The sequence below is a fragment of the Electrophorus electricus genome, chromosome 1 (assembly GCF_041902795.1).
Source record: "Electrophorus electricus isolate QZ-2024a chromosome 1, ASM4190279v1, whole genome shotgun sequence".
NCBI classification, from domain to species: domain Eukaryota; kingdom Metazoa; phylum Chordata; class Actinopteri; order Gymnotiformes; family Gymnotidae; genus Electrophorus; species Electrophorus electricus.
In genome coordinates, this window is record NC_137497.1 from 40974736 (window position 1) to 40994563 (window position 19828).

Below are 19828 nucleotides of genomic sequence, written 5' to 3' on the forward strand. Positions count from 1 at the left end.
GGCCCATTTTTGGCTTTGTAGGCAAACATCAAGGTTTTGAATCTGATACGTGCAGCTACAGGGAGCCAATGAAGGGAGCGCAGCAGTGGAGTAACATGTGTGAACTTTGGAAGATTGAAGACCAGATATTGGCTTTAAGCTTACTTAGGTGAGTGAATATTTTTGTTCTTATCAAGGTGAATGTAACATGTAGTCAATAAAATTGTTTAAAACCAAGTGCAATTGACAGTTTGGAAACCTTGTTATACCATTGTCAAAGACACATTTGATGTTTTTTGTTGTTCTGTTGTTTAGCATCAGTCAAGTTGGTTTGAACAAAGCCAATGGAGGAAATCTTATGACTGAGTAAAGACAGATTTCAGTGAGAACATTTGGCATCAGTCCCTACTTTGCTACAGTAAAGATAAACTGAAATGTATATGAGATCAGCCAGAGTTAGAGCTCAAAACTCAGACTCCAAAATAAAAAAAAGAATCATTTCTGAAGTTAATAGGAAATACAGGTTCCATAGATAGAAATCCAAATGCACAAAGATGGATCAGAGTTAAGATATTATACTGTTGTGGAATGGGAATTGTCAGTTTTCCTGCCACCTATTGCACTGTAGCAGTAGGACGCTGTATGGCCCTCTGGTGGCCGAAGGCATTTCAGCAGACGCTTTAAGAAAGCACTGCTCTACTATGGCACCAGTCAGATGGAACTCAGTATACTGAAGAGGTGATATGCAGTAGGATCGCCTAGTCACTAGGCCTAGAAGGTGCAATAAATCATGATCACTGATCATGACAGTGTGGAAGAACAGAGCATCTCAGACCTAACATAGTAGAGTATAAGTATGAACAGTGACTGGCACAAGAGGGGATTATTAGGGCTCACGCTGTATAAAAATGGGCCTCATTGTGACTTATTTAGGACAAGCAGAATTTGCAGATTGGATTGTTGACAAGTTTAGGGTGACTTCCCTTCATTTAAAGGAATGACGGTACCAAGAGGCTTATTGTTACAATGCTAAGGCATTTATTCCTACATCTTATTTTGACAGACCTTGTGACAGATTGCAAGGTGGATCACAGAAAGACACAGATGGACAACTTCAGTTGTTTTTTTCTTCTTTTTGCGCTGCGCTGAATATATATTTTATTTATTTTACATTTTGATTTATGTAGAAATATAAATATGCACAAAATCAAGATTTTTTTTTTATTTGAGAGAATGTTAACTTTATGTTTGCAGATTGCAGAATGTGCAGATACTCAGCTCTGACATGGAATATTAAAATCCCAGACATCAGTGAATGCAGAATATTTTGGTGTGAAGCATACTGAAGCTTAGCAATGGACATGCGAGGCCATCAAGAGTATCATTCATTCAGGTAGATACTTGCCATCTCATCCTACCAAAAAAAAACAAAAAACAAAAAAAAAACACCATGACTTACACCATCAGTATATCAACACAAAACCTGCATCATTACGAATACATTCAATTTTCCTTTTTTCCCCCATTTGTTGTTTTTTTTTTTTGCTCTGAGGTGCCCAGAAATAGCCCACATTAATAAATAAACTGAACAGCTGTTATGAAATATTCACAAGACTCTTTAGGTATGATTGGTGATCACTGTAAACTATTATTTCTAGGTTCTAATCTCACTCCTCCATTTTGGACTGGCATCCTACCAGTACTAATATGTAAAATAGGTCTGTTCTTAATACACACTAGATAGACTTTATGAAGATTCAGACTATGAAAGGCCTAATAATTAGAAGAAGAGTTTAGAAATCAGTTGGAGCGAAAAGAGCATGGCCCATGGTCCAGCACTGGGACTGAGAAACAACTACATTACTAACTGTAGAGGCATTACTTTGTCTTTAGGGGGCAGTGTGCTGTTGCTACCTCGGGAGCCTGTGAAGTCACCATGGCGGTACTCCAAATATGCCCACCCGATACATCATTTGCATAGATGTTGTCATCCTTGTGCCATTCATAGGTCTTCTGCCGGACCTTGGTCTGGGTTCCATTTGACTCTATGTTCTGTCTAAACAAACAAAGCAGTTCCTTAGAAGTGTCTTTAAAAACAAATCCATGACAGAACACACACTATAAAGCTCATTTAAATATACACAGATGAAAAATGTTAAAACATAATGCATCTGGATGAAGCACTTACTTGTATTTTTAATTTGAAAAACAATCCTAGATTAAATGAAAATGTTAATCATTCTGTAGTTGAGTGGTGGCTCATTATCATTTAAAGGAACAGGCACTCAAACAAATAGTTATGAACAGGGTTGTTTGGACAGACAGAGAAGCATGTTGTGCTGGATGATCCTGGTAGTATTTGGTCCAAAAAATATCAGACATTTCACTAAGACCCCAGGGAACTGTTTTCCTTATTGTAAAGGGCCCCCCTTCAACTGTCTGTACAGCATATGTGAAGAAATGTCATGATTTGGCAATATTGTAAAGGGGAAACACTGACGTAGCACACTCACACCTTCAAAATGGCTAATAGGAAAGCTGAGCATTTGATGACCATCGATGACCATTGATGATAATTGATGTCAAAATTACAGAAAACTATGAACACTAAAAAAAAAAAGCTTAGTTTTCCTTGTATGGGGTGATTCCCCTAGGTGGACAACACCCATCCCAGACCACCCATACACATGACCCTAAACCTCTGGACATTTGCATTCAAATAAGTAGTGTGTTTCTGAACTCAACAGATATCCAAATTATTCAAGGAATAAAATATAGCCATAAAGTCTGTGTTCACGCTTTGTTTATTTCATGATAATAAAACATTTTTTGCCTGACTGAAGTGCATGTTTTTTCCTTCCCCATTGTTCAAACGCATGTGCATCAGAATGTTTAATTTTCATTCTACAATCATTAAAATGATTGGTGAGGAACTTTTGGACTCACCTACACTGGCTTGTGTTCTCGGAACCTCTTGTATTTTTAGCTCCTCTCGAGTGTTCATGTCTGAAATGAAAGCAGATTGAAGAGTCCTGTAAATATGTGAGAGAAAACTGTAATGCATAAGAGAACTTTTAAGCTTAATGAAAAAGGTCTGTTCCTCCCTTTTTAAATCTACTACTCTATTGAAGGTGCTGCTGGGTATTAAGTTTAGCTCAGTGCTAAGATACCAGATAAACGTAATTGTATGTAAGGTCGGTTCGAACCCAGCAAGTAGGCAGCCTACTGGGAGAGCAATCATGCTCTAATGGTAGGCCCATGTGGAAAAGTAAAGTAAACAACCAAAGGGGGGAGTCGAACCCCGGCTGTTGTGTTGCGAGGTGAACGCACACCTGCTAGACTGCGGTGGCCAAAAAACCACCTGCACGTATAATCGCTCTTCAAAGGAATGGAAGATGACAAATCTAGAAGGAAAACAAAACTAAACACTATGCCGAGCGTGGAAAAAGGGAGAACCAAGGATGCCACGGGAAGGAGGGCAGAATCGATACCAGAAAACAGGGAGGAACGGTAATGGCGAAGGGGAGTCTTAGGAGAGAGACAGATTTGAGGGGGAAAACTGGAGAGGAGAGGGAACATGTAAAAGCAGGTACACCCTCACAGCACAGAAGTGAGGTATAGCACAAGGGCTCACAGACCTCAATACCCAAAGTTACCAGCTAGGCACTTTGCTCAGAACTTTGGTGACTGAGTCACTGGGCTTATATAGGCCTAGCCCAGCTGTTGGGCATTATGCCTGATTAGTGGTGTACCTGACTCGAGACCTCCCTCTGGTGGCCAGAGGGGGCCTCGGCATGGCACCGACCCTTACATTGTGGCTGAATAAATAAATCATGTAAAACTACCTCTTTTTCATTCTTCTGTGGACACCTACCACAACTATTCCAAGGACAATTAAAACTATGGCCGCCAGAATGAAATAGGTCAATCCATCAGTGCCTGGAAAGAATGGAGGAAATGACTTAAGAACAAGCAGCAATGTCCTTCTGCGGTTTCCCCTACACACAAGTGAGAAGTATCCAGTACCTTGTGCCAGCTGTGGAAAGCCAGACATCTGGTAAGTGTCATTGCCCAAGTAGTTTGCTGCCTCACAAGTTACAAAGTGGCCCGTTGGCCCTGTCATCACTGACACTGTCGTCATTCCCGTATAGTTATTTGTCATGTTGAAGTGAGGAAGGAGAGCACTTCTTCCATCAACAGTCCAGGAGATGCTGGCGTTTGGCTCCGCCTCCACCCAACACATGCAGTGTAGAGATCCTTCCCTCTCCCAGCAGGCTGAGTCTGGCAGGATGGTGGGAGGGACTGAGACACGGAGACAAAGTCATCAGCAACACAATCACAAAATCTTACTGCTGTGGCACCCAACCCAATATCCCACGTTTAAAGGGGCAAGAGGCAGTGAAGGTTTGCATGACACACTGGTGTTATTACAGCCACAGTCTGGCTCTAGAAGGACAAAGAATCATGGGGCCACAGCAAAATACTTGCAAGAGACTTTCATGTTTCCTTTGTCATCTCAAAGTGAGAAAAAGAAAAACCAACAAACAGGTTTTGTTTCTGGCACATTCATTTTCAGATCTGTTTAGAAGTGCATTGAGTGCATAAGTCACATTTGACTGTGGTCTGTCTGATCATGTCTCTAGAGAGAATTTAACAAAGGCCAAGGTAACCAATCATTAAGGCAGCACAGTAGATCACTTGACCAAGAGTGACTCTCTTTTGAATGCTTGATGGATTATGGACATGCACATCTTATCTCTCGAAGACGTAAATCAACCCTCCCAGGATTAAATCATGTGCAGTAATTCTAACACAGTATATGAGAGTAGATTGAGCAGGTCCATGTGTCCAATCATCTCTCACTGTGAGTCACTCCAAAGTACATAAAATACAGTAATAATTCCCTAAGACTGAGGTGTCAGACTCCAATTTATAATAGACATACAATACAATAACAGTATAAATGATACCACAATAAAATAAGAATACAATAACAGTATCAATTAAATTATGCTATCCTAGCTATACATCTTCATTTAGTTTTAATGACACTCCAAACTACAGTTGGGTTAACTTGAATAAGATCTATTCTACAAAGTACACCTTAATTCATATTTACTGGAGTTACTGATACAGAGAAACTGGGGTCCCACAATGAAAAGAAGATACAGAGCTACATGGGCCTGGAATTCTGGAGCAGGATGAAGGCCACTCGTAGTTGGCCACTAGGGGATTGCTGTCACTACTGCATGTTAATGAGATGTTACCACCCTCAACCACAGGCCTTGTTCAACTGATATTTATGGTTGCATGTGCTGGGGCATCTGCAGAAATGAATTTAATATAAACTATATATTCATAAATAGTCTACCAACTAGATTATGTAACTGTATACAACACAGAGTTCATCACAATTGCTTTGAAATTCTCTTGTATTCTTGTATGGACTAATACAATGAACTAATCTCATGATTCCCCCCTGCAACCCAACCTGATATTTAATTTACATTTTTAAAATATGTTTGATGGTATAACATGAGGAAAGCACAATTGTATAGTAAACACTCACATAAGATGTGAATTGCATCACTAATTGCAGTGTTTCCATCTGACATTCTCCTGCATGTGAGCCTTTTACCATGGTCTCGACGGCTGGCATTGAACTGAGCGTGTGCCACAGAAACCCACAAGCCACCCGAGTCCTGTGTAGTGGTCACCTCATTAGAAACAGAAGACAGGCCCAGCCATTCCAGCAGAGGTGGAGACACTGGACAGGAGTGCCGGACTGTGCATTTGGCTGAGAAAAGCGTTCCTTCCACTTGTGTGCTTTCTACAGAAATGCGAGTCTCTGAAGGTGCCACTGTATGAAAAATACAAATGTTAAAATCAGTGGTCAATATGATTACCTGGGCCAAAGTCATAATTCTTTTCATAATTATTTATTAAATTTACTTAATAAACTTGTCTGCGTGTAGGTTTTGAACATTGTTTCTCCTTGTGTACTCACAGACTTTTATCTCTGTGTAATCTCCATATATGTTGTGAGGATTGATCCATACATACACACTTATTCCTCCATCCTCTTGGCGAACATTGTCAATCTTTAGGCTACAGTTTCCCTGCATAGCATTTCCCAGGAGTGATGTCCTTCCTCTAAACTGATTTATTATATCTTTGGTGTCTTTAGAATACACTGGAGGGTATCCATAGTGCTGATACTTGTACCAAGTCGCATATGTGTGAGATGTGGTACTGCACGGCACCACCACACAGGTTCCTTTGATGGCTGTAACAAATTTTGGCACCCGCACCTTCGAGCATCGACATGAGCAGCTCAGGAGTGAAGCTGGGAGACAGGACAGAGTGTAGAGTTTATTCAGTTTCACTAGATCAGTGCAGATCTTTTGTGATGGATGGACTTTGGCTTTCAGCTTTACAGAGGTTGGTTTCAAAGTGGATGTAAAATGAGTTTAGCTGATCCTTTTATGCAAAGCTACTCACAATTATTACTGAATACAACTTGAGCAATTGAAGGTTAAGGGCCTTGCTCAGGGGCCCAACTATTACATTTTGGCAGCACTGGGTAACCTTCTGAATACTTGTCAAGTATCTTAGCCACCAAGCTAAACCCTGTATGTGTAACATTATAGCAGGGACAAGGTGAGAGGCAGAATGCACGAGCTTTTTACTAAACTGAAACAAAACTAAGAATTAAGCTACAGCTACAACTAACTGACCACAGGGGAAACCAAACACAGGGCTTAAATAACCAAAACAATCGAGCACTAACCAGACACAGGTAACCATATGAACAGGGAGAACCAAAACAAAGACTGGAATTGAGGAACAGACGAGGGGCAGAGAAAACGAAACCAAGAAAAGGAACAAACAGGAAACAAAGGAAAACAGACACGGCAGGGAAACCACAGTAGCAGGGACGTCAGGAGGGTGGCCAATCGTGACAGTGACATGCTCCCATGAAATTGCACTATTCAAAGATTAAACAAAGGTTTTTGATAAAGCCAAAAAGCAGCTTAAAAATTGTTTTAAAAAAACGATAGTTTGATCTGCTCTATCAGTTGCACCAATGAGATAATGGAAGTGCAAACCTGCATGTTCTGCTTTTTAGAATGTGCCCTATAAATAATGACATTCAAATGAATTAATAAATAATAAAGCCTTCCTTTATAAGTTGTCATCCTTCACATATTTATTCAAACCTTACTGGAATATTACTGGAGCTTTTCTACAGGAATGCTGCAGTGTATTTTTGCCCCATCTGCAAGTATCAAACCAATCATTTGGCAAAACATGTATTACTGTAGGTATCCCAGGACAATTATAAAAGAATACTTATAACTGGACCACTGTTGAATATATCAAGAACCTACAGTGAACATCCTAAGTTTTCTACCCTGTGGGGCGTAACATGAGACATTCATCATCACTTTCACAATCAGGTAAAATCATGGTCTGTTGATCTTTACCTGTTAGAAAGAGTTTAAGCACTCTGTCCATTACTGCACACTTCAACCTAGAAAACAGATGGAAAAACATAGAGGAAGTTGAAACAAACTGAGTTCAGTTGCAGCTGGTGAGTTTCTTTCTAAGCCATTCCCAACCCAATTCAGTTTGCATCTCAGTGACATGGAGTGCTTGCGTTTATTTTTAAGTATATTCTATAGGACACTGTAATGCAGGTGAAAACCAAACTTCTTCCAAGTTGGTACAGAAGTAACCACTAAAGCAGTACTAAGCAATCTAAGTTGAATTATCTCTATCTACAGAACAAGTAGGAAGATGGCAGTTTATTTATTGTTCCTAATTGTGAGTTGACATGTAAATCACATAATAATGTTAAAAATTAGCATTATTTTACTTAGGAAGTATCAAAGTTAAACATTTTATTCTGTTTAGGTAGACTTGTGACTTTTAAAGCCTTTACATAAAGTGCATACAGAAGCTTTTCAGACCCTTTCAAGTTAGTGACTTTTTCTTATGTACCAGACACATCTTAAAATGGATTCAGCAATTTTTGTCTCATCAATGTGCACACAATGCTCCACAATGACAAAGCAATAAAAAAGGTTTTGGAATGTTTCATAAATAAATAAAAAATTTAAAAAATATTGCAATTACTTAATTTGCAGACTTGTTGTTCAAACAGTTGCAGATGAGCATTGTTGTATCCTACTTCTTACAGTGATCCTTGAAATACTGCTACAAATTCAGTGGTGTCTACCTGTGTCTATATGACTGCCTACACCTCTTGGCAGAGTCTACACCTGTGCGTATACCTGTAGGTAACTATATAAGATCTCTCAGTTGATGGTGCATGTTAGATTGAAAACCAAGATAGAGTAAAATGTGCATAGACCTGCAACACAGGACTGCATCAAATCACGGATCTGCAATGCAGCAATGAAAGTGCCTCCATCTTGCTCAAATGGAAAACATTTGGAACCATCAACATTCTTTGTAGATTTGGCAACCCAGCCACAAATGAGTAATTAGGGATGAAGGGCTTTTATCATACAATTAACCAAGCACCCAACGGTCAGTATAAATGAGATCTAGAGTTCCTTTGTGGAGATGGCATAACCTTACAGAAGGTTAACTCTTAGTGCACCACTCCACTAATTAGGACTTTTATGGGAGACTGACAAGCTAGAAGGCATTCCTTACTAAAAAGAACATTAGTATATGATTGGAGATTAAAAAAGGGATCTAAACAACTCTCAGATCAGTAAAAGTAAGATCCTCTGGTTTGATTAAACAAAGATTGAACTATTTTTCCACAATTCCCTGTGATATGTATGGAGGAAACCAGATAGAGTATCATCTCATTAACACCTTCTCTACAGTCCAACACGGTGATGGCAGCATCCTGCTGTGGGGTGTTTTTCTGCAACAGCGACTGGAACACGAGTCAAGACAGAAGGAAAAAATAGATGCAGAAAATATAGAGCATCTTAGGTGAAAACTTTTTGCAAAATGCCTGAGACCTCAGGCTGAGGTGAAGGTTTAGATTTTGAAAAAGACTGGAGATATTCCACCCAGCAAACCGAGGAGTGGCTTCAGGAAAGCTATAGAGGTGAGAGACCTGTTTTTTGTTAAAAATCACATACCTTTTCTAAAGTGCCATAATACAATAGAGATGCTAGCTAACAAAGCAGAGCTAGTGATCAATGAGCTAAAGATTTTTTAAATTTGGTAAAAATGTTGTATTTTGTTGTATTTGCAGACTTCCAATTTCAAACAGTTAAACATTAAATATATTAACTGATATTCCTAATAAGATTACACAGGAAAAATCTAATTATTCCTTATTGATAACTCATTTAAACCTGAGAGATTACGCTTCACAAGAGTTAATGCAAGCAGAATAAATGAAAAAGCCATTTGTACACTCCCCCCAGTCCATATGTCTAATCATACATCAGTATGTTCAATAATGAGAAACTATGTTAGGAAGGGCACATATATTAGGAAAAACAAAACACAAAAAAATAGACAAAAAGACAAAAAATGAAAATATTGCTCATAAGAAGAGTTAAATTCCACTAGTTAAAAGAATATTACTTAACCTGTAACCTGTATGCATTGATTTATCCATACTTTTCTTACTATAATATTATCTAGGCCAGTACTTTCAAAAGTAATATAAGCTGTTTGAATATATAAGCATATTCAGAAATGCTTTGTTAGAATGAACTCTTTATCTCATTTTTATGTCAACTTTCATGCACTTTTTCAGATCTTCTGATAATACATTTTTATGAAATTAACCATTTATTTCAGTTTATTTTTTCCTTTTTCTGGACTCCCTTGTAAACCGATTTCAGTACAGTTTGTCTTTATTTCACAAGATATTCTGATAAGCTCTACAAATGTTTCTTTAGAACTTCAGATTACTCTTTCTTATAGAGGAACTCCAGTCTGGATCAATTTACCAACACATCTAAAAAGCTGAAATCATCTCTTCAGGTTCAACAGAAGATCAAAACTCATTTCCTCTTAACCTAAAGTAGATCATCTGTATATCAATTTAATGTGGCTTTTGTGTGTCTTTTTTCTTATTCCTTACAGTTTAATTTTTCTCACTTTTTTCTTTCTTTCTTTAAAGTGTTTTATTGTTGTATTTTTTCAACACAATGTATTGGTTGCTAGTTGTATTTTCCCTCATATATATATATATATATATATATATATATATATATACACACACACACACACACACAGTACACATATTAAATAAATACATTTCCAACAGAAAGCTGCACTGAGTTTGTGGGGTAATTACCAAAACAAAGATCTGAGGCTGTCACTGCTGCACAAGGTGCTTTAACCAAGTGCTAAGGATAGGGACTGAATACTTATGCTAAATAGATATTTGTTTTTATTTGAAAATAAAGTTATAAAACATCCAAGAACTTGTTTTTGCATTGTGACTTTGGACTTTGTGTCTAGATTTATGAGCAAAAAAATTGTGTTGAAATAATTTAAAGATGAATGCGAAACATACCAATATTAGTAACTATGGTGTGTTCCCTTGCCCAGTACAGAACAGCTGTAAAAGCTCACTTGCATAAAATCTAAATGAATCTTGCCTTGAGTTTCTTATTTGCCTAGTGTGGTTTTCATGTTCCTGTTTTGGGGGATTAGCATCAGTCAACAGCATTAGCTTAGACTAGGTTTTAGGAATTCCTCATTACTGTTGGTTTTTAGTTACCTTTTAGTTATGTTAGCTGAGCCATGTGGGCTTCTGTTTTTGTTGTTTTTCTGTTAATAAGCAGAATCCCCCTGCTATAGTGTCCACAGAAAATCTCATCAGATCCTTTATCACATATGCAGGGAAATTGCTTTTTGTAGCTCTAAATAGTAAAACCAGTTTTTGGTTTATATATAGATATATATACTTGCACAAATGCACTACTTCTGCATTTTAATGTATGAAATATCATTCTTCTTATTAGTATTTTTATATTATTATTATTATTATTGTAGTGTTTTTTGTTGTGTTGATGTTTCTTACCTTCCTTCATGTAGACACCACACGCGCTGGCAAATAAATACCAGTCCTTTGGTCATGTTCTTTATAGAAAACACTAAAGAAAGCCATTTCTGACTTCCTGATTTGAACACACTCTCATATTTCTGACTTCCTCTTTCCTTCAATTAAACATTATCACCTCAGGAGACTTCATTTTATCTTTGACATTTAATCTCTGCATGACCATATTAGTGCCAGTTTCTGTCATGCTGCAATTCATTTTTTTTAATGTAAAAATGTCTTACATCAAAAAATATTCACAGAAAATCTGTTTTGAGACACCAGTGTCCAGCTGTCCATAGCAGAAAACAATAGAACACTGAAGCCATGTGATAAAAGCACAGAAAAGATGAGCCAGTAAGTATCGGAAGTCTTAAAGCAGTGGAAAAGGTCTACAAAGATGATCTCACGAAAGAGAAACTTCTGCCTTACAGTAACTCTGCCTTTTTGGAAAGGAGTTTCCTGTCATTCAGGAAGAACTCAGTCAGAAAGGATTACATCACAGCACAGCCAGAGTGAGTTGTATAGCCCCATATAAAATTTAAAAGATTATCCAAGATGAAATTTAGTTAAGTTGTATTCTTGCCAGGATATGGAGCTGTGGTTTAGATTTGATGGTATGGGGTAGTGTAACCAGGAAAACAGAAACATATTTGGCACCACAATTTAAGAGAAACACTAGTACCAAGGAGACATTTCAGACAAGGTACTCTGAACAGCATCAGTTTCAAACTAGCAAGACATAATTCAACAGTCCAGTCAACATTGTATCATTGGTACAGAAGAAGGGCCACAGAATGCCATTTCTGCTCAAAACAGCAACTGTCTGATGTGAACACTATAAAAAAAAAAGCAGAAATGAAATTGAACTGCTCATTTTAAGAACAAATGGAAAATGAAGGGGGAGACCAAAATGACACACGACGAAGGCAACACATCTAAGCAAACTAAGAAAAAAGACAAACTGCTGAAATCAAACATACCATATACAAATTCACCATTTTCAAATATTTACCACAATTAAATTTTTAACTAAATAAGGACTGAAGAGAGAAACATGGCAGTCCATGCTGTGCACATCTCCACTCACCCCCGGGTCTACTGCCCAAGTCCATGTCAGGTGCGACATACATAGTTTCAAGTTTTCAAGTTTCAAGTTTGTCACATACATAGTCATACACAGTATAACTCGCAGTGAAATGGTTTGAGAGTGCTCTGTCCAAACTGAGGAAAAAGAAAACAGGGGTGTATTGGGAAATTTTTATATATATATATATATATATATATATATATATATATATATATATATATATACACATACATACACACACACGCTTTTCCAATATTGTTCAATTTCCAGCTTTGGTGGGTCTGTTCTTAGGCTCTTAGCCTGCCACAGAGAGTACACTTGGCTTGTGGGAGAAGCTGTTTATTCTCCTGGCTTTTACTTTTCTCTACCTCTTCAGGTGGGCAGCCAGAGCTGGTAATATTTGCTTGGCAGTCTCCAAGGCCTTATTTATGGACAGCTTGTTATACCTCTCAGGTAGCTTCAAGTATCTTACACCTTTCTGCAGTTCTGATAGCTGGCTAACATCCCTCTGTGTTGCACTCATCTTTCCAACAACCTTCTCCAAGGGAGATACAGAAAGAGAAAAAAGACCAGAAGTTTGCCATCCATCCTAACCTTGCAACAGTAAAGTTCAACAGAAATTGATGTAAGATCAGGCAGAGTTAGAGCTCAAAATTGCCAGAGTCAAAAAACCTCAATTCTATTTCTGAACATTTTGGGTTGAAGAGTACTGAAGAAATGGACAGCTGAGGCCATCAAGATATTTGCAGAGTATCATTCGTTCAGGTAGATATTGGACATGTCATCCTAAGAAACAAACAATCAAACAAAAAACATCATGACTCTGTTCTTAATACATACAAGATAAACTTAATAGTAAACTTAAAATTAATAGATGCATCTGATAAGGGTCAACTGTAAACTACACAGTGCTTTTACTCTCCAGGGTTGAATGTGAGGAACACTAATTTCTTCATTACTAGAGTTCATCAGTTCCAGATATGGGGGGCACCCTGCTCTGAATGTGTGTATTTTCTCTGCCCCAGCCCACCTGATTCAGACTATGAAAGGCCTAATAATTAGATGATGAGTTTAGAAATCAGTTGGAGCAGAGAGAACATGGCAGATGGCCCAGCACTGGAACTGAGAAACCACTACATTACTAACTGTAATAACATTGCATTGTCTTTATTGGGCAGTGTGCTGTTGCTACCTCAGGAGCCTGTGAAGTCACCATGGAGTTATTGTAAATATTCCCACCACATGCAGTATTTGCATAGATAATATCAAAGTTGTACAAATTATTGCTCATCATCTGTTGGGTATTGGTCTGGGTTCCACTTGACGATGTTCTGCCTAAATAAACAAAACAGTGTTCCTTAGAAAAAAACATCTACAACATATTAAAATTAAGTATTGTAATAACTTAAAATATATGTACTGTTATTGTACATATACAGTTGAAAAATGTTAGAACAAAACATTTGCATGAAGCAATTACTTCTTACGTTATTCATTTGCAAATCAAATCGAGGTTAAATGAAAATGTTAATATTCTCTAGTTGAATTAATTTGAAAAGTAAAAAGATTAATTTATTTTTTGTGTACAGTCTAACTGGAATTAGAGTCTAAAGTGGGCAGGCCAGTGGAGGACTGAGGCCTAGTAGTAGACGATGGAGCAGTAGTGAAGCATCTGAATACATTCAGCAGATTAATCAAGAGACAATTAATTTAACTGTTTAAATAAGATTTGTTTATAATCTGATGAATTCGATTGTTTTTCACATTATTTAGAGTGTCTAAATTCATATTTGTAGATTTTTTCATGATCAAAATGACAGAAAACTATGAACGTTCAGAAAAGTTTTCCTTGAAGGGGCAGATTCCTCTGGGTGTTTTTGTATTGTTTCTGAATTCAACAAATATTCAGATTATACAAGGAAAAAAATATGGCCATAAAGATTGTGTCCACACTATTTCTAGGTAATAAGACTTTTGTGTGACTGAAGTGCATATTTTCCTTTGCTACAGTTCAACCCAGAATGAGTCATTTCCATATTAAAATGATTACAAACATGACTGCAGAGGAGCTTTTGGACTTACCTACACTGGGTTGGGTTCTCTGAACTTGTATTTTTAGCTCCTCCTGAGTTTTCATGTCTGAAATTAAATCAGTATGTACAGATTGAAGAGCAAACAGACTATAAATATGTGAGACAGAAATCTGGTCTATTAAAAAAGAAAAAAGGTAACAATAGACCTTAAAAGGTTTATTGTTCCTTTCTCCTTATATCTACTGTTCCATTAAGGGATGCTGCTGGTTTTAAATTTATCCCAGTACTAAGACACCAGATAAATGTAATTGTGACTGTATAAATGAATCATACAAAACTACCTCTTTTTCAGTCTTCTGTGGACAACTATAACAATTCCAAGGAAGATGAAAACTATGGCCGCCAGAATGAAATAGTAAAATCCAACAGTGCCTGGAAAGAATGGAGGAAATGACTTAAGAACAAGCAGCAATGTCCTTCTGCGGTTTCCCCTACACACAAGTGAGAAGTATCCAGTACCTTGTGCCAGATGTGGAAAGCCAGACATCTGGTAAGTGTCATTGCCCAAGTAGTTTGCTGCCTCACAAGTTACAAAGTGGCCCGGTGGCCCTGTCATCACTGACACTGTGGTCCTTCCCGTACAGTTATTTGTCATGTTGAAGTGAGGAAGGAGAGCACTTCTTCCATCAACAGTCCAGGAGATGCTGGCGTTTGGCTCCGCCTCCACCCAGCACATGCAGTGCAGAGATCCTTCCCTCTCCCAGCAGGCTGAGTCTGGCAGGATGGTGGGAGGGACTGAGACACGGAGACAAAGTCATCAGCAACACAATCGCAAAATCTTAACAAAGACCACGGTCAACAAACAGTTCACTTGACCAAGAGTGACTTTTTTATGAATGCTTGATTGATTATGGACATGCACATCTTATCTCTCGAAGATATAAATCAACCCTCCCATGATTAAAACATGTGCAGTAATTCTAACACAGTATATGAGAGTAGATTGAGCAGGTCCATGTGTATAATCATCTCTTACCATGAGTCATTCCAAAGTACGTAAAATAGAGTAATAATTCCCTGAGGCTGAGGTGTCAGACTACAATTCAGAACAGACACACATCAATTTAGGGATTTCTTCCCCATAACATACCTGATGTACAAAATAAAGGAATTGATATTGAGATTTTATTGAATCTATTGTGTTAAATAATCTAAAGAATATATCAGTGTAATAATGTGGCCTGTAAGAACTGTTGTTTGACAGCCTTTGCTCAACAGGTAAATGCACCAGCTACTCACAATGGACATTCAGAGACAGTTGGTCTGATTCACCCAGTCCGATGGAGTTATGGGCAATGCAGGAGATTTTCATATCTCGTCTGACATCTTGAAGCAATAAACTTCTTGTCTTGTGCTTAATGGTGCTATTCATTTGGATGATGCGCCACTCATAGCTAGCCACTGGAGGGTTGCTGTCACTACTACATGTTAATGAGATGTTACCACCCTCAACCACAGGCTTTGTTCCACTGGTATGCATGTTCACATTTGTTGGGGCATCTGCAGAAATGAATTTAATATAAACTATATATATTCATAAAGCCTTATTTCATATAGTCCACAAACTAGATTATGCAAGGATACAATACAGAGTTTATCTCAATTAGAGTTTAGCAGTTCATTTGATGGTTTGAAATGCTCTGGCATTCTTTGTTGCATTTTTAATGTGGTTTTATTTTTAACGATGAATTAAATTTATTCTCATCTATCCCCCTACCACCCAACCTGATATTTAATTTACATTTTTCAAAACGTTTAGATAATATAAAATGAGGAAAACATTAGCGTAGTCTTTACTCACATAAGATGTTAAGTGCATCACCAGTCGCAGTGTTTCCATCTGACATTCTCCTGCATGTGAGCCTTTTACCATGGTCTCGACGGCTGGCATTGAACTGAGCGTGTGCCACAGAAACCCACAAGCCACCCAAGTCCTGTGTAGTGGTCACCTCATTAGAAACAGAAGGAGTGCCGGACTGTGCATTTGGCTGAGAAAAGCGTTCCTTCCACTTGTGTGCTTTCTACAGAAATGCGAGTCTTTGAAGGTGCCACTGTATGAAAAATACAAATGTTAAAATCAGTGGTCAATATGATTACCTGGGCCAAAGTCATAATTATTTTCATAATTATTTATTAAATTTACTTAATAGGTTTTGAACATTGTTTCTCTTTGTGTACTCACAGACTTTTATCTCTGTGTAATCTCCATATATGTTGTGAGGATTGATCCATACATACACACTTATTCCTCCATCCTCTTGGCGAACATTGTCAATCTTTAGGCTACAGTTTCCCTGCGTAGCATTTCCCAGGAGTGATGTCCTTCCTCTAAACTGATTTATTATATCTTTGGTGTCATTAGAATACATTGGAGGGTATCCAGAGTGCTGATACTTGTACCAAGTCGCATATGTGTGAGATGTGGTATTGCACGGCACCACCACACAGGTTCCATTGATGGCTGTAACGGATTTTGGCACCTGCACCTTCGAGCATCGACATGAGCAGCTCAGGAGTGAAGCTGGGAGACAGGACAGAGTGTAGAGTTTATTCAGCTTCACTAGATCAGTGCAGATCTTTTGTGATGGATGGTCTTTGGCTTTCAGCTTTACAGAGGTTGGTTTCAAAGTGGATGAAGCTTAAATTCATGATGACTTAGCATAGAGCACAGAGAATCAGTGCCACAGAATAATTAGATAATGACCAACAAGGTTTAAATAGGAACACTAACGAAGGACAAACGAGGAACAGCTGGAGCTAAAGGGGAGGAGACAGGACACCATAGTAACAGACGATAGTAGGAAAACAAGGAAGTGCTTTAGGTAGCCAGGGAAACGGGGGACACTCCGACATGCGAGCATGACCATCACCTTGACATAGTGTTCTGCAAATATTATGGGAACCTTTTGAGTTTTCTTCTAAAAACACCAGAAAAACTCCGCAAATACAGTAACGTGTCAATGGAATGGCACTATTCAAAGATTCAACAAAAGTTGTTGTTTTTTTATAGTCACAACACTTAGTTTTGAACTGCTCAGTTACACCAAAGTGATAATGAATGTAAAGGACTGCATGTTCTGATAAATAAATATATTAATAAATAATAAAGCCTTCCTTTATAAACTGTCATCCTTCACATATTTATTCAAACCTTACTGGAATATTACTACAAGAATATTCTACTGTAATTTGGCCCCATCTGCCACTCTCAAACCAATCATTAGGAAAAACATCTATTACTGTAGGTACTCCAGGACTATTTTGAAAAGAATAGTCATAATTGGACCACCCTGAGTAAGTTTTCCACCTGTCTCCCATGGGACGCTCATCATCACGTTCACAGACAGGTAAAATCATGGTCTGTTGATCTTTACCTGTTAGAAAGAGTTTAAGCACTCTGTCCATTACTGCGCACTGTAACCTAGAAAAGAGATGGAAAACAAACATGGTAGAAGTGCACTTGCTGCTGGTGATTTTCTCCCAAAGCCATTTTCAACCCAATTCAGTTTGCATCTCAGTGACATGGTGTGCTTGCTTTCATTCTGTAATGAAGCAACCACTAAAACAGTACTAAGCAATCTGAATTGAATAATCTGGCAGTTTATTTATTTTTTTGCAATTATGAGTTGACATGTAAATGACATACTGATAATGTCTAAGGCCAGAACTATTTTACTTATGAAGCATCACACAAGTTAGACATTTTATCCTCTTATTTTGACTTGTGCTTTTGAAAGCATTTATATACAGTGTATGCAAAAAGCTTTCAGACCCTTCCAAGTTATTCATTTTTTCTTGTTCCAGATTCATCTTCAAATGGATTTAACTCACTTTCATCTCATCAATCTACACACAATACTCAACAATGACAAAGCAACGACACACATGAAAGTGACACACAAGCACAGATCTGGGGAAGGATACAGGAACATTTCTGCAGTGCCCAAGAGCTTGGTAGGCTCAATCATACTCACATGTAACAAGCAATATTCTTTGGCGATTTGACAACCCAGCAATAAATGAGTTATTTGGGATAAATTGCCATCATCAGACAAATAATGAATTATCAATATAAATGAGATCTAGGGTTCCTTACAGAAGGACAACTATCAGTGCAGAACTCCACTAATTAGGACTTTTATGGCAGTGACCAGGCAGAAGCCACTCCTCACTAAAAAGCACATAAGAGGCTGCTTGGAGTTTATAAAAACGCAAAGATGAGTTAGGCCGGAGGGGAAGTCGGATGCAGAAAATATAGAGTGATCCAAGGTGAAAACCTTTTGCAAAATGCTCAAGATCTCAGGCTGGGGCGAAGGTTTATATTTTGGAAAAGACATCAACTGAAAACATTCCACCCAGAAAACCCAGGAGTGGCTTCAGGAAAGCTGTGAAATCCCTGGAGCGGCCCAGTCAGTGTCCAAACATCAACCCTATAGAGCGTCTCTGGAGAGCTGCAAATGGCTGTACACCAACAATTCTTGTTCTTTCTATGGAAGTGACAGTGACACAATCTAGTATAGGTGTTGTGATCAATAAGCATAATCATATTTTATTTAGTAAAAATGTCATAGTGTATGTATAGAGTTCCAATTTTAAATAGTTATATATTTAAAAGACTTAACTGATGTTCTTAATAAAATTACATAGGAAAAATCAAATGATCCCTTATTGATCTGTGGTTTGAAGCTGTTAAATTATCTCTCAATATTAAAGAGTTCATAAATGATTTTGAGTACTAAAATTGAAACGGCATCGATATACTTCCACCAGTCCGTATGTCTAATCCTACATTAACACAATGCAGGTCCACTATACTAAATTTCTTGGTATATTCATTGATGAGAAACTATGCTAGGAAGGGCACATTTACTTAATATCAGAGAAAATAGAAAATATTAGTGTTATGGTAAGAGATAAATTCCTCTTGTTAAAACATTTACTTAACCGATATTGTGTATTCATTTATACATACTTCTCATACTGTAATATTATATATGCTTTCTACAGTAATATAAACTGTTTACATATTCTTCAGAAATGCTTTGTTAAAATTATCGATTAGCTAATTATATAAACTTTCACCAACTTTTTCAAAACCTCTGGCTGTAAATGTTTATGAACTTAACCCAATATTTCAGTTTATTTTCTCCTATTAACAGTCTTCTGGACTCCATTTCAAACAGGGTTCAGTACAGCTTGTGAAATCAGTTTATGTCTGGTTTATATATGTAATGTTTTAAAATTACTTCATTGTTAGATATATTGATAGATTCATTTTTATTATATTTTTGGTAATTCCATGGCTTTGCACAACTGCATAACTTCTGTAAAGCATTTAAGATGTATTTTAGTGTATGAAATGAATTATTATTATTATTATTATTATGGTTTCTTACCTTCCTCTGCTGTAGACATCACACTCACTGGCAAGTAAAGAACTGTCCTTTAATCATTTTCTTTATATAAACACACAACCAAAGATATTTTTGACATCCTGATTTGAACACACTCTCTCATAGTTCTCGCTTCCTGTTTCCTTGAATTGAACTCCATTAGCATCTGTTATCTTCACACTTTACCACTGACACTTGATTGCCATACTGTTGCCACTTT

The 19828-nt window shown here is 37.6% G+C and overlaps 1 protein-coding gene and 1 long non-coding RNA gene across 3 annotated transcripts; both read right to left on the minus strand.

Annotated features, from left to right (window-relative positions):
- Positions 1 to 1543: 1543 nt before the first annotated feature.
- LOC145659688 (myelin-associated glycoprotein-like) lies at positions 1544 to 12165 on the minus strand. Its single transcript, XM_081722634.1, has 7 exons — positions 12123 to 12165; positions 5987 to 6325; positions 5549 to 5839; positions 4006 to 4281; positions 3825 to 3918; positions 2926 to 2985; positions 1544 to 2035 (listed from the first exon to the last, which is right to left on the minus strand). The coding sequence occupies exons 1-7, from the start codon at positions 12163 to 12165 to the stop codon at positions 1858 to 1860; spliced, it is 1281 nt and encodes a 426-aa protein (XP_081578760.1). The 3' UTR covers positions 1544 to 1857.
- Positions 12166 to 12362: 197 nt separating this feature from the next.
- Positions 12363 to 14589, minus strand: LOC145646480 (uncharacterized). 2 transcript variants are annotated; one of them, XR_014116198.1, is made up of 4 exons: positions 14497 to 14589; positions 14205 to 14261; positions 13315 to 13457; positions 12363 to 12908 (listed from the first exon to the last, which is right to left on the minus strand). It is a non-coding gene; the product is annotated as an uncharacterized LOC145646480 (long non-coding RNA). The 2 variants fall into 2 exon arrangements; XR_014116193.1 differs by lacking the exon at positions 14497 to 14589 and having other exon boundaries at positions 14205 to 14374.
- Positions 14590 to 19828: the final 5239 nt, after the last annotated feature.